Here is a 15,909-nt window from a genome sequence, read left to right as displayed (position 1 = left end):
TTCTACTTAGGATAAAGAGGTGCCTTGAATGTTCTGCAGATTAAATTTACCTACTGCTATATACAAGTTATGCATGATTCTACCATGGTAGAAATTTTCAATGTGTTGCCTAACCTTCTTTCATGCAGGATGACTAGTGGGGAGAGAAAGGAGAGGGAGAAGTAATCACAGGGATCAATTGTCCAAACTTTATTTTACTTCACTTTTTCTGACTATTCCAACTGCAACAATATGGATGGAATTGTGATTAGATGAAGTTGATGAAGACACTCACAAGGAACTACCCATGCCCAAGCCATGACTCTCACCAGGGACCTTCATTGGTGATGATGTGACTTGACCACTCATTGCTCTTCTCCATGAAGTTTGCTCACATAAATACTTTAAAAGTCATTGGTTTGAAGCAACTGAGGTTAGGTCCTGCTGTCGGAGCCCAACCCTTACGTCCTGGCAGGTTTTGGGTGGCATGTGCTCCATCATTCAGCATACTTCCCAGAGCTTGCTCCTAGCAATTACCATCTCTTCGCTCCTTTGAAGAAGCATTTCAGATAATGCTGGTTTCACTCGGATGATGTTGCCAAGTATGAAGCAAGGGTTGGGCACCGACAACAAGACTTCCGAGTTCTATGTTCTATGAGACAGGCATCGTGAACCTCGTGTAGTTTTGGGATAAATGCTTGAACTGGGGAGGGACTACGTTGAGAAGTAGTGTATGAAGTGTCCTTTCACGTGAGTCCGTTTCACTTCGTGCTACGATGTGAGGAGTCCCGGGTTCGAATCCCATCCTAGGCATGGATGTTTGTGAGTGTCCATTCATCAATTTCATTATATCATCATTCATCCCCATCTTCGCAAATTAGCCAAAAGGGGCACAAAGGCAAAGTAAAATAAAGCAAATCAATCAATCAATCAATCAACATGAGTTAATTTTGTATTCATCTAATAAATACCTACTGAAATTTGTAGACTTTGTATTCTTTATTCTTTTTATCTGATCATCCCTCGTATTTTGGTCTTGGTGTGGATATTTTATACTTTAAAAAATTATCTTGTTTCAGTCTTGCTTAGTAATGTAGAGAATTATTATTTAGAAATGTACTTGCTTGAAGTAGTTTCCTTCAATGTTTCGATTGGATTTGATCATGGACTTGTCATTTCAGTTGGTGTTGCCATTGTTGGTAATTTTTCTTCGTTCCTTTGCAGTAAACTCATAATATAAATACCGTGATATTTGACAAACTGTGAAATTAAGAGTTTTCCCTATAATGTTCAATTGTAACAATTAAATTACATTGAATGCAAATCCAAATAGTGTTGCAGGTGTACAATATTAGTTGTTAAGCTCTATATGTATTCCTCAAGGATGACCTTGAATGTGGCGAGAATACATGTGTTGTCACTCAGCCCAACTTCGAGTGTGATACACTTGAACATACTGCAATCGAGGCTGGGAGACTAACAATTACAAGTGAGCAAATGAGGTGCCCTGAAGCAGTATAGTACTCACCCAGCAGAAATTTTGTGATGCTCTAGCACTTCATGATTGATATATTGAGGTAAACCATGACTGGTATTCAATCCTACTATTTATTGAGTGTTATCTGCCAATTTTTCCTGTTTCACTTGCTATAACCACAGCTGCAGTCTTGGTATGAGGTCTGCTGTAGAGTGAAATTTGAAACTGCACTTCTGGAACTTCCTGCCCTACTTGTAAACCTGCTGAAGCAATAAACACATGTCCAAATGCTGCCTCTTCATTCGGTGTTGTGTTTCACCACCCAAAATGGATAACTGCATGCTTCCAAGGAGGTTATGTGCATTGTTATGATATGCAGCAGACTATAACTGCAGAACCACCCTGTACTATACATATTTGATTTCTTATTGTTATATAAAGGTTACTTTTTAACTGCCTCCTATTTTTAAAAAGTAGCGATTAGCTTAGCATACTATGGATATGAATAAACATAAAATCTGGAATTAAATTGAAAAAGTATGAAGAATGCGGTGCCCCCACCCTTCCTCCCTCATTGGCAGAATCAAAATATGGATTTTCTATAACCAGTGGAAAAAAAATCCTAATGAAAAATAATGAGAAAATAGAAATTCATAAATTTTGTAAATATTCTTTTCCTACTTTGTCTATTTGCACATGGAGTTGTTGCTGTTTTAATGTCCATAATTTTTATATTAAAAATGTATCATAGTTTTATACATATGTTGAAAATTATATTTTCTGTATGTGTGTCAAGAAACTTTTTAATGAAACATACCCCCAAAATAATTGATCATCCTACCTGTATTTTTAAAACCATGAGGGTATTGAAACTAGAGGTGATGCGATACTGATGGAGAGAGCTGTAATAGGATAGTCAAAATTCTGTGATTTTATTATAGTTATATATATATAAATTAATCTTGTGGTTTTGTAAAGCAATTCTCAAAATGAATGTGTTTTTTTTTTCCTAATGCGAAACCCCCAGCAACATCTGGTTATGTAAAATTATTAACCTTTATAGGATTGGACCTCTGTACACATATAAGCCTCTTGGAATGAGAGAGATGCAAGCATGTTTTTTTTTTTTAACATGGTATCTCCTTTCCAACATACACACAGCCAGTGGCATATTCTCCCATGTTATCTGGTTTACCACTGGTAAACCATTTATTTCATATATGTAGAAATTGCGGACTTCTGTTTTTGTTTTACTCACATGCATGCATTGGTGTTTTATTTCTATGATGTCTAATTAATATATAATAAATATGTACAATAAATAAGAATTGTGGTAAACCAGTTCAAATTTTCAGAATATGCCACTGCAGCTTGAGGAAGAAGACGAAGATGATTGAGTTGGTGTTTTAAGTCCACTTTATGCACAGTAAGGCTAATCGGGACTGGGCCTACAGTGTAAAGTGGGATCCGAACCACTTATGCCTCCACCGGGTATCGAACCCGGGACCCCTTGATTACAAGGCGACGATGCTACCACTGCGCCATCGGGGAGGCCCACGAAGATGATTGAGTAAACTTAAATTTAACACATATGTCCATATTGGAATGTTCCTGTATGTTATTTCTATGATGTCTAATTAATATATAATAAATATGTACAATAAATAAGAATTGTGGTAAACCAGTTCAAATCAAAGATGATTGAGAAAACTTAAATTTATCACATATGTCCATATTGGAATGTTCCTGTATGTTATTTCTATGGTCTTATTAATATATAATAAATATATAGTCCCTGCAATAACCCCAAAAAATACAAATATTCTAAAATGCAATAATGTTATGGTGATAATCATTCAATAGTTTATCACACAATACTAAAAAAAGCAGGGTTGATGGCAATAATTTCTTTAGAAGTTCCTGTGTGTGTCTGTGTATTGCTTTGCAATAGGGTTCAAACTGGGACAATATCTTATCAAGATATTTCAATTTTTCTGTTTTCTTTGCAGTTTTAAAAGAAAACAATCTAAAAAAAAAAAAGTAATATTTTCTCAAAAGAATGGTCCTTTGTGGTACATTGATTCAAGGACTTGTCTTACATAGGCCATTGCTAGCCTATTTGGGAATAGTTTGCACCATTTTTTTAATAGTACGTAATACTTGTTATTTTATGAAATTATTTTTTAAGTGAAACACCAAAGGGCCAATTTTCAACTATATTTAGTAGTCACAGACACTTCTGGGCTGTAGCAATCCCATTGTCACCTAATGATAGTGTTACAACCCAGAAGTTCCGTGACTGTACAATGGTAGGTACATAGCACTGCTGCATTTGGAATTTTTATATTCACTTTGGTTTATTGTGGGGTGTTGCAAGGACTCCCAGAAAAGGGACTTTCCGAGAAAATATCCATTTTTCTTTTTCTAATTGCATCTGTGTATCAAGGTGGAATGTCGACCTTTTACCTCCTGGTAAGAGGCCTAGTCATTCCATCCCAAATAAAACTATAGCTCTCTAGAACAATGAGTTCTCATTCTATGTTTTTTTTCAAACATTACTGTGCACTTGAAAAGCCCACCCTTTAAAATTCATATCCATTACAAAATGGCTTGTGACAAAGGTTCAATACTTGTATTGCGTTGTAATTTGAATCTGAAGGATATTGATTATTGATAAAATTTAAATATGTTAAAAATCCATGTCATTCTAATGGTATTAGTAAGTATTCATTTGGATTTAGTGAGAGATTGGACGTCTGGATGTTCAGCCAAATATGCATTTTTGTTATTTTATTTTGCTTTTCTGTCGCCTTTGACTAGTGACAATGAGGGTAAGTGATGATTAAATGAAAATTATGAGGAGAGACTAAAAAAAAAACACCTATGCCCAGGCCAGGATTCAAATGAACTTCTTTCAGAGGTTAGACTGAAAGTTGGTGTATGTAACATGCTGCCAGTCAAGTCTGTAAAAGTATGTAAAATACTGGAACATCGATTAATTCCTGGTCAATATGAAATGGCAATGTTGCAATGACACGTAAGTAAATGTAAGAGCATTAATATCAGGGGAAACTGACATTCACTGTGCTCTAATTGTAACATAGAGGAGTATGAAGAAGAGTACACACACTTAATTCCACAGTTGAAAATCCAGTGGAGAAATTCATACGTTCTGGATATATGCGCTAATTGTCACAGCCGTTCTGTCATCAATGCTGCTGAAATAAGTATGCAGTCACCAAGGTAAAAGTTTCCCATATTTATCATAGTCAATTTTGTTTACATCTCTATTTATGCCTATTGTGGGTAAATGGATAGGATTTTATTTATTGTCTGTGAAGATTGTAACTTGCAGGACGTATTGCACATGTCCTTGTATATATACGGCAGAATTTATCAAATTTCCAAAGATTTGTTGTCACCTCTTTTTTTTTTCTCTTTTTGAAATCTTTGCTTTGTATTATTGTTGTTCAGTGGTGTTTGAAATATCCCTTCATTTTATATTTTTTAATTGGAAGAAGTATGTTAATATAGTTTGACCCTCATAGGAGTTTCCAGTGTTTGATATGTAGCGACTGTCACGTTATTGTCCACCTCAATCATGAAGCCTACAATGTGTCCATCACCACACTCATTCTTTACTCATGTAATATGATGTTGAAGATTTGAAGCCTCTTTTCAAGGACATAATGATCCTTTGTACCAGTTTTGCAATAATTCCTTCTTGTGCAAACACACAGCATGATTGATTGGACAATTGTTCACTCGTAACTTTGTGATCCCATCGTTTGGATGACGCTGCTTCTAAAATAGCCACATTTTTACACATTGTGCATTGGAATTGGGATAAACTGTAATAAAAATAAGAAATGAAATGTGTTAATTTATAAAAATGGTGTTAAAATGTATTTGTAATAACTTCTGTGTATATATAATGATGGAAAAAGACCTTTGCAATTTCACCTTTGTATTCTATGTTCAGTTTGTTGTTTTCCAGTGTAAAGAGAACATGCAGTGTGTTTCACTGAATTTTTATGGTAACTTGCTGAAATGAGTAATAGCAGAGTGAATTCTAATATTTTCTTCTTGCAGTTGAGAAGTGATGTTCAGTGTCTGTGAGAAGTTCTCTTACTTTGAAATCATTAAAGGCTTGTCTACATTGTGGATGTAATGTGTGTTTTTTGTCTTGTAGAACCATCGATCATCGCTGATGAAACATCTAGAGATTTGGATTTCCGCCACTTGTCTCGTTCCTCTTCACCTCCGGCAGTTGCCAAGAAACGCCCGTCTGTGGAAACTGCTGATCAGCCACCTCCGAAGAAAACCAAAGAAGATAGTTTTCAAGAGTGAGTTTAAATATATGATATGATCATGATAATACCATAATTGCAATGTTCACCACTATTAATATTAACTCTTTTATACATGGTGCAACAATAATGGTGGTCTAGATTTAAGGGTGGATCCTACACTTGATGTTAATATTACTTCCTGCAAGTGGTTAAGTTTCAACCTCAAGAAATTTGGCAAATGGAAAAGCATGTGAAAATCTGACAACGTGAAAAGGGTGATTGATTAATTGATTGAGTTGGTGTTTTAAGTCCACTTTATGCACAGGACTGGACCTACAGTTTAAAGTGGGATCCGAACCACTTGTGCCCCCACTGGGTATCGAACCCAGGACTCCTTGATTACAAGGCGGTGACACTACCACTGTGCCATCGGGGAGATGAAAAGGGTGAGAAGCATGAGGAAATAGTAATACAAAAAAGATTGTGTGGATCCAATGAAGCCCCCATGCTTTACTGTACACAATTTAAATACTTTATTCATTCTTTCCTACTGAAACATTCCTGTAATTATTATTCACTTTTTCTCGACCACTGTGCTATTTTGTTCCCACCCCATTGCTCTCCATTTCACTCTTTTGTAGTTTTGGGAAGATCGTTTTTCTTGTATGTTTTCCTATGTTTGTAATAACTGTAAACTACAACAAAATAATTCAGGAAGATCTGTGTATACACTCACAACTGCCTACTGCAGTCCAATGTAGCACCAAATACATGGTCCCCAACCACATCAAAGCACATATTCCTTTGTTTAGTAAACGTGAAACATGAACTGAAACATGTCAACTGTGATCAAGTCTGCTGTTGCTCTGGTTGCTCAATTAAGCCATTGATTTATGTTTGTAAAATTTGGGTTTGATGAATTCTAATATGACTACATGGCTTGGGTGTGTTCATATAACAATCTACGAACAACAGCATGCACACAGAATGGCAACTCCTTCAGCTGTAAACATAGTTTACTATGTGACATTACCTGTATAGAGAAGAAAGAAACGTCAATGACATTACCTGTATAGAGAAGAAAGAAACATCAATGTTTTCACTGAAATGTATAGTGAGTTCTGGGACACCCTGTCTTGTGATTGTATTATGAATGTAATTTGGCAGTGCTTGCTGTAATCTTTATTGGAGGAGCAGATCAAATTATTTACTCTATTATTGTCCAATATAGCCAGTAAAATTATTACTATGTAGCATTATATACCCTGACTTTGCAAAGTAAATGTTAAGTGTAGTAAACTATAGCTTACATTAAATAGACAGGTGAGTGAACCATCCATGTTCTTCATGGAACAGTAGCAATTTTATATCGGATTGGTTATTGGTGTAAGTAACTTTTATATCAGTACTGTAACATATTGATTATATTTACACATCAGTCCTACCCTGCTTTCTCGAAATAATGAAATTATATTATTCTGCAGATTATTTGGGAGTGAGGATGTTGATCTGCGCCAGTTTGCACCTCCTGCAGCATCCCTTCTTGCAGCCCAGAAAGCTGGTGGTTGGGCTCGCTACAAGGAGTCGAATCCTGATATGTACAAGTCGCCTCTGAGACCATCTTGGCAGCTGTTCGAGGGATCCCAGGGACAAGGACCAGTAGCCCAAGTTCTGACTGGTGAACAGTCTCCTCTTGCAAGACCTCTTTCACCAACCGAAAACAAAGAGAACATAAAGGATAAGCCGATAAAACAATTTAAGGATCCCGACAGGTCTCCTGTTGATCCTCTTGGACGGCCTCGCCTTTTTTCTAGATTGCCAGGTAAAGGTTAGTTTTGACTTTGATCTTAGTTTAATTTTGAATATCTTAACTTACAATACCCCCCCCTTTTTTTAAAAAAACTGAAATTATTGTACAATTAAACCAAAATCTGGTTTGATACATATGAAAGGAGTATTATAGAAAGAGATGTTTTCCAATGAATTAAATAGAAAATTATGTATTTTGTTCATACTTCATCAACCAAACAATATACAGAAAACTAATATCTGATCATGAAATGAGATAAATATTTACATATTATCCACGTAACCACAGAAATTGTGTAATTGATAGTAAGAAAATTTTGATACATTTTTGAAATTTTTTTTGAGACATAAACAGTACAATTTACTTTCATGTGCTTGCTTCACACAAAATATATTTGACTTCTCTGTTGATGTTTATTTTAAATTTTTGCACTTGTTTTATTAGATGATCCTGGTGAACGCCGTCGTTCTTTATCACATGCAAGACCAGATGGGACTGGTGAAGATACAGATATGCGTTACATCGCAGATCAAGACAGTGGGGAAGAATATGGAGAAGGAATAATTAGAGAGATCATATCTCAAGCTGAAGAACAGTTGAGGAGTGGACAACTAACTTTTGAGCAGATGAAGACCTTGATGAAGGAGGTATGTTAGATGAAATTGTAAAATTATGTTTTGGAATTGTGTGCATGGTATCAGGCAATCACGGTGCTTGTTGATTCATTCTCTTACCAGACCAGAACACATTTCTTTTCAACAGATTTCTCATCCTTGTCCTCTTCTTTTATCTCTTAGTTTTCTTGTAACTCGTTTTTTGATTTTGTTTATTCTGTTAGTGCTAAAGCCATTTGCTTTTGCTATACTGAAAAGCTTTTCTTCTTCATTTTTCTTTTTTTCCTTATTATTAGAACATATTTTTTGAGCTCTCAGGAAAAAAAATTAAAAATACATTATCCATTGTTATATAAGGAGTGGTCTAATAAGCTGGGATTTTATGTCTTGCCATGGCATGTCTTTATTTCTAATAATAAAGAAACTAGGACTTCGACAGTACTGTTTATGTACCATACATGCCCACTTCTAGATTTGGCAATGCAAGAGAATCCATTTGCCCAGCAGCCACTCCCCCTGTCCTAAATCCAATAAGTTCAATACTAGCACCAGAGCTTCAAGGTCAGACCCACAGAAATGTTACTGGCACTTTAGTATGTATTGTTTGAAACCCATCATATTCTCAGAACATTAATGTGTCCTGTTCTCTCAGTTTTCTTTAATCTGTATATCCATAGCTTCTTTCCCTCTCTTAATTTGTTTTTAATTGTACTTCCTCATCCTTCTAGGTTGTGCACATAAATGAAGCAAAGAAGCTCCGTGAGGCCCAACGACTTGAAGCCCAAGGGAGCGAGAGAGAGAGAGAAAGAGTTGAAGATGAAAAGCCAGATGCTCTAACTGTTGCTCGGGTGAGGTTGGCTGCAATCGATCCTGAAACAGGCCTACCAAGAAGTTGTGCTAAGAGGGAAGTTGAGGCTAAGGTCCCAGAAGTGAAGGAAGAATTGAGTAAAATTCCCAAAGAGGAAGGATCAAATGCTTCAGAATTTGAAAGTGAAGCCAAAATAATTCTGGAAGTAAAAGAGGAGTCAAGTAAAGCTCCTGAATGTCGAGAGGAAACGAGACGTGTTGTGGAATTGAAGGAAGAGCCTAATAGTATTGGAGAGTCAGCTCTGATTTTGGAATGGAAAGGGGAACCTGATAAGATGGAAAAAGGTACTTGTTTCATTTCTTGTATTAATTAAAAATATACTTTTGTACTTTAGTGGATTATTAATATTAATGAGAGCTGTATTGGGTCGAGTTTCTAGGTCATTGGGCTGCTGTATGAGGGATCTAGTAGATGGTGTCATGAATTATTTCTGTTGTTTTCTCTGGATACTGGATAAATAACTATGGGGCTTATCCAGCCTTTCAGTAATGGATAGGCAAAGGCAGCCAGAGCATGGCTCTGATAACACCATATCCATTATTGCAGTTTGAATGTTTGCCTGATGGAATACCATGCTATGTGCTGCAACATTGCCCAAAAATCAGGAATTGGCAAAACTTCTCTATGTAGAGAATCCAATAAAATTGTGTAAATGTTTTTCACAACATTGCTCTGTTGGCCTGCCATTTTGATTGCAATATCCACTGTCTCTCTTTCTTATTACATTTCACATGTAACATTTTAAATACAGTTGGTAGGGTGCTAGGATGTCACATGGAGGATCCGGCTCTATTCCTGAGGTGGGTGTCCTAAGGTTGGGTGACCGTAGGGTTCACCCACCCTCAAATAGATGAGTACAAATCAGTACCTGGAGGCAACTTGAAAAATAAAAATGCCAGAGAAAAGAAAACACCAAAAAAACCTGAGTTTGTGAGGTCCCGCATGTGCATCCCTCAAACATGCCTCATGGTGCAGTAACCACAGGGAACTTACTATTACTTACCTATTAACTAATGCATTATATCAGGTAAATTTAATAGGTTTTGCATACAAAGGGAACTCTGACATTTACTTTACAAAACCAGGATACATGAATTATCCGTTTATATTCATTAAAACAATTTTGCATTAAATTATGGGATATTTATAGAAATATCAGATAAGTAAAAAAAAAAAATTGACCGTACCTATATCAGTCAATTATAATAGAGTTCCTATTAATCTGTTCCACCCCTAATTGTAAGAGATTGGAGACAAATAGTTTTAAAATCAACATACAGATACAAAATGCATCTCGTAAATTGTACATTGTGAATAAAACAAATTCTTTAATATTTCCAGGTGAGATTTCATCTGATGGTGCCAAGACTGAAGATATATTGAAACCATTCAGTCCAGAACGTGAAGATAAACAGCTTCCTGAGAAAGGATTGGCATTTCCATTGGGTATGTTTGTTTTGATGTTGATTTGCAGAATTAATTATCTGTGATTTATAAGCATATTATAAAATTTTTGATTTTTCCAATGAATCTGAAAAGGATTATCAGTTGCGTAGGTTGATATGATATTCATATGAACAGTTCAGGAACTTCATAGAAACTTTTCATGGAAAATGTGAAACTGTTGACAAAAATCTACAAGCTTTTTGAGACTACCACTCCAGATCGGCATTATGAAAAATTTCACGTCTGAAAACTTACGGGATCAATAATATCATGCTAGATTTCTTGTTGCTCTTTCTCACTCTTGGTTGAGACAGTCAGTTTCATTGTCTTGATGAAATTCCATCCATCTGATGAAGAAATGGAATTTATTTTAATCTGTAACATGTAACTTGCAAACTAGAATGTTCAGTCCTTCTCCCTTAGTATTTTATTTGATAGGAGCAAAGGGAAAGAGAGAACGAGTATGCTTATTGTTAAGGTCTGGCTTGCTTCACATACATTTCATTTCAAAGGGAGAGTAGTTATATTTCAAAACATTCCCACAGTGAAAGGACAATGATGCATTAAGTTTTGTGATAGTTCAGTGGAGCTGATTGTTTCAATGGACATATTCTATACAAAAATCACTGTGAATGATTTGAAAATTTTTCCAGTAAGCATTTAAAAAAATAAACAAGTTACAGCTCTTGAATTTTTTTTTTAAATAAAAGAATCTCAACACATTCACATCCAGCTCTGGGAGGGATATTTAAATAGCCAGCCCAGGCATTTTCTGAATCCAAACTACGTGTTTGACACCCTGGAGCCCTTGGTAATTTGGCACCCCAGACATGTCTTGCGTACTGCATCAGACCTCCCCCTCCCCCCAAAGTCACGTGGACACCCCTTTAAGTTTGCCAATGAACACAGGGGAAGAAAATGCGAAAAAAAAAACCTTTAAAAAAATGGGCACTGCAGCTAAAAGACCTAAGTAGTTTATGGGCAAATACAAGCACATATTTTGAAATGACTATGGTTGTTTACGGGTGGGAATGTGTTAAGAATCTTAATATGATCTTTTGTAATATGTAGAATTTACAAAACAATATTGATAAGGTTTGCTTGCATTATGTGGACCTACTTACATAATGCAAGGAACATGTTGTTTTTGTGGTCCCTCAATCATTAGAAAATGTTTGAAAGGGACTTGATTTACGTCCTAAATCTCTCTCTGGAGCAAAGGGCTGCAACAAAGTTTCACCACCGGGTCCTATTCTTGGCCATTGTGTGGAGATCTGCCCAAGACTCTCCCATCTCCCTCATCTCTTGCTCCATACTTCTTCTCAATCTCGTCCTTGGCCTTGAAGGCAAAGGTTTGTAAAAGAGTGTACATTTTGTGCTATTATTATTATTATTATTATTATTAGTGATGATAATTTTATTTGTATACATGACCATAATTACATAACTTAAAAAAATCATTTCAGGTCCTCCAGTTAAAGCAGAGGAAACATTCGGACCTCATGGTGATATAGATGAACGAATAGTTCCACCACACAAAATTCTACCACCTCACAGCATTCCTGTAGCTGTGCCACCAGCAGGTGTCCAGCTTCCATCTGCAGCCCATGGACTTTCCGGCAGTGGGCTTCCTGGTCAACTACCTCATCAACTCCAGGGATCTCAAATGCTTCATCCATCTGGCATGCAACCTCCTCAGCAGATATTGATGGGCGTCCCAGGGCCAGCAACAACCATGCATTCGGATACTCCAGGTTTAATGCCTGGTGATCTTCTTCGTGGACCAGTTCTACCTGGTGGGCCGCAGCAGCCCTGGGAAGATGTACACAGACCCTTCGATAGGGAAACTGGGTCATGGTCCTCTCAGCCTCCACTCGGACCTCCAGTTTCTCTCCCATCACAGGTTTCGCTGCACGGCTCCATGGCTCATCTACCTCCTCACATTCCCATGAACCTCCCACCACCACCACATGGGATGCCGGTTCCACCTATGATGGGACGTGGAATGGTTCGACCTCCTCCTATGGGTGCTCGACCATACCACCCATCATTTGGTCCACCGCCGATCATTCGATCGGACAGTTCGCAGCAGTTCAGTATGGACAAGCCATTCAACTGGAGACCTCGTTTTGATGGTGACGACAAGATGCATAGGAAGTTCTTTGATGTACGGTTCAATCTTCCTTTTAAGTCCTTGGATCAGGAGCTTCCGCCAGCTGATCCTTCGGACTTGATGGAAATAGAGAGAGACTCCATGAAGACTATTAACATTGATAATATTCCCAGGGAGATAAGGTTCTACGGAGACACTGCAGTGATAATGATGAACTGGGATGACCCAAGAGAAGTGAGCTTTCAAGCAGGATCGCAGCATCGAGTAATATTCAACAAGAGAGAGAACTTTATGTGCACAATTGGTGACAATTACAAAGAATTTGTTATAGGTGGGAAGAGACATAGTATTAAATTAGGTGCACCAACGAGAGAGTTGTATGTCAATGGGAAGTGGTATGAGTGTTATTTTGGTGGAGCAGAAATTACTATTGAATTAAATAGGAAACCTCACATTGTAAAATTAGATGGACCTGCACCAGTTGTGAAGATAGGAGTGGACAAACGAACCGATCTTGTCGCGGGTAAAATCAATTTGATTATTGATGCACGAGAAATTGTTCCTGTGTTCCTGGATGCTAAACTCCAGAAGTTTGAAATTGAAGGGAAAGAGCACATGCTTAGGTTTGTTGAGGCACTTAGAGCTGTTGTAATAAATGGAAGACGCTTTACAGTTGATTATGGTGGTTTGCCTATGCCAATTATTGTCCATGGTAGAAAACACTTCATTAGGTTTTCTGCGCTGCCTAGGGATGTGAGGCCTGGGTACATTAGCATAGTGAACATGGAAGGTGGACGATTGCCATCTCCACCTCCTGATGAGGGTCCAGTCGACAGCTCAGATGTAAATTATGATGATGAGAAACATGATCATATACCTGAGAAATCACAAATGGCAATAGGCCACGAACCAGTGTTGCCTATGATTGGTAAGTTTGCCCTTATTCATTCACTTAAAGTAGTGTGTTGTGTTGATTTAAAATAAAATATGTGATAGTTTTGCAGCATTCCTACTGATCTGGAAATCCTGGAAATATCAGAGGAAGCTACTTGTTGGTAAAGAATATACAAAAAACTTAAAAATAGTCAGGGAAAATTGAGTGTTTTGTTACTTGCCAAGATTTGAAAATGAACCATCTTCTTGATGGTAGATACCATTTATAAAAACGTTTTTTCTAGTGTTTGGTTGTTTATTTTGAACAGTTTTGAATACAAACTTTATTCTCCTGAGAGTTTAACAAAACTTTGTTATTGGCATATTAAAACACCGCAGAATGGACTGGACATTTATTTTAAAATTACATGAAGAAGTCAGGAAATTGTGTTTTGGTAAAATTGTCTCAGTTCTGCTTGTAGTAGTTGATATATTCTCTAAATTTAGTTGCCTTTCATTTTTTTTTATTACTGTGAACTGTTCAAATTTGATAATAACAGCAATTTATTTGTATTGCAGACAACCTTAGAAGGGGAAGGGGGTAACTCATAAACCTAGTGAAAACAAGCACTTACTATTTTATCCATTAAACTGTTTACTGTACTCAGCAAACAGGTAAATTTATAGAGCTATTAATACATAATTAGTTTTGAAGATAAACAGATCAGTAGAATATCGGTTACCGGTATATGTCAAAATTTCATATTGGCCCATTCCTAATTTGTAATAAATTTGTATAAATTTTTAATAAACAAATTTAATTTTAGGTTCTACAGCAGCAAGAAGAGGAAAGAGAAACTTTGGACCTGGAAGAAATTCTCCCCAGGCAGGCGACTCCGAGCAATCCCATAATTCCAGTCACATTGGCGATATGTTGCACAAGGGCTCTAAATTCCAAAGACGTAAGTGTATTAATTAATAGGTAAAAAATGTATTCTGTAAATGTTAGCTTGGATCAGTTAAATCAGTTTTCATGTGCCTAAAAATGTGATCTCTATTTATATCTGTTATGGATACAGAAAGTGAATTATAAACCATGTTGTTTTCTAATATGTATCACAGCATTTGTTGTAATTAGAGTTTACAGGAGAATTTTTCTCTCTTAGCATGCTATATTTTTGCTGGTCTGAAAAGTGAACATACTCCTGTAGAATAAGTTCCAGTTGCATTAGGTGTTGATTATTAACTTTGTCATTCTAAATATCTGCTTTATACCATTTTATTTTATTAATTTCTAATTTAATATTTAGGCCCTGCCCAGCATAATCATGTATTCAATTACAGGTGGTACTCCTCAGCTGCCATTGGAATTGTTGTCAAGTCTAATGCCGGCTGCAGTAGCTCCTGCATCAGGCTTTAGTTACAAAGTCCATCAAGACATTGAGACAAAGAAAAGCCAAAATACAGGTACTGAAAGTTATAGAATAAAATGCAACATTCATTGTATTTTTGTAATTTTTTGGGTTTCATTAAGTGGTACCAAACTAAGGATATGTTGAATCTGATTTCTAATGCAAGATTATCAGCTAAAAATGGCATAAGAGAAACATGAAATTCTGATATTGAAATCAATTGTGATGCTCATTTTCTTTACTATCTGATCGTAGAGGACATGTTGATATTATTTTGGCAAATTTAGCACAGCACAGTATTGTATAAATAAAATTGTTAAAAATCGGATATTTTGCCAGCTTGTACATACTGTCCAGTATACTCTTGTTTCTAAACTCCATTTGGATTTTAAACAGTTTTACTTCTACCTGTGCTGTGCTTCTTTTTTTGTCTTTAGACAGGCAAGATAAACAAGTCTCCAGCATATGGTATTAGAAGCAATACATGTGAATGATCATGTACATCAGAATTGATTAAATATCTGCATTGAATCATTTCAAAAAAATATTGGCAAGTATGTATTGGAAATGGTAAATTTCCTGTTTCATCACATCACTATGTCTAAGATTGAAATTTATCAAATGGTACACTGATTAGACAGAATAGCTCACTTGAAGGCGAAAACTCTTTGTTTGCTATTAAGATGCAACTTTGACTTTTGAATGAATTATATGGTTATATAGATAATAGTTTTGGTACGCTGTATCCTTCCAAACATTATTTTTTTAAAATATTTTAAATCATTTTATACTACAACACAATAGTTTAAATTTAATACAATGGAAAGCATATTGCTTTATTGGGACCATGGTAATCAAATGCATAACGCAAGGAAATGTAAAATCGGAGTTCCAGTGTAACTTTCTCATTAAAAAAAAAACAAATGCCAGATATAGCTTCAGATCTGGCACCCCAATATTAAGTATAGCTATTTCATAACCTGTTCCTAAATTTGTCTCCATTCATTGTCTCCATAAGTTGATTT

The 15,909-nt window shown here is 36.2% G+C and overlaps 1 protein-coding gene across 4 annotated transcripts in view; it reads left to right on the top strand.

Moving 5' to 3' along the window:
- LOC145977855 (uncharacterized) overlaps nt 1-15,909 on the top strand; it is a 154,619-nt gene that overhangs the window by 112,247 nt on the left and 26,463 nt on the right. For 3 of the 4 annotated variants that reach the window (XM_083110193.1, XM_083110201.1, XM_083110180.1), the window contains 8 exons: nt 5,649-5,802; nt 7,233-7,576; nt 8,003-8,205; nt 8,901-9,324; nt 10,382-10,486; nt 11,953-13,527; nt 14,300-14,434; nt 14,817-14,939. In XM_083110193.1, coding sequence (XP_082966319.1) covers nt 5,649-5,802; nt 7,233-7,576; nt 8,003-8,205; nt 8,901-9,324; nt 10,382-10,486; nt 11,953-13,527; nt 14,300-14,434; nt 14,817-14,939 — 3,063 coding nt within the window. The remainder of the gene's footprint in view (nt 1-5,648; nt 5,803-7,232; nt 7,577-8,002; nt 8,206-8,900; nt 9,325-10,381; nt 10,487-11,952; nt 13,528-14,299; nt 14,435-14,816; nt 14,940-15,909) is intronic. The other variant, XM_083110185.1, reaches the window with a different exon arrangement.

This window comes from Lepisma saccharinum, chromosome 1, assembly GCF_977018435.1.
Source record: "Lepisma saccharinum chromosome 1, izLepSacc3.1, whole genome shotgun sequence".
Classification (NCBI taxonomy): domain Eukaryota; kingdom Metazoa; phylum Arthropoda; class Insecta; order Zygentoma; family Lepismatidae; genus Lepisma; species Lepisma saccharinum.
Note: the sequence above shows the minus strand (reverse complement) of the source record. Positions and strands in the feature narration are given on the sequence as shown.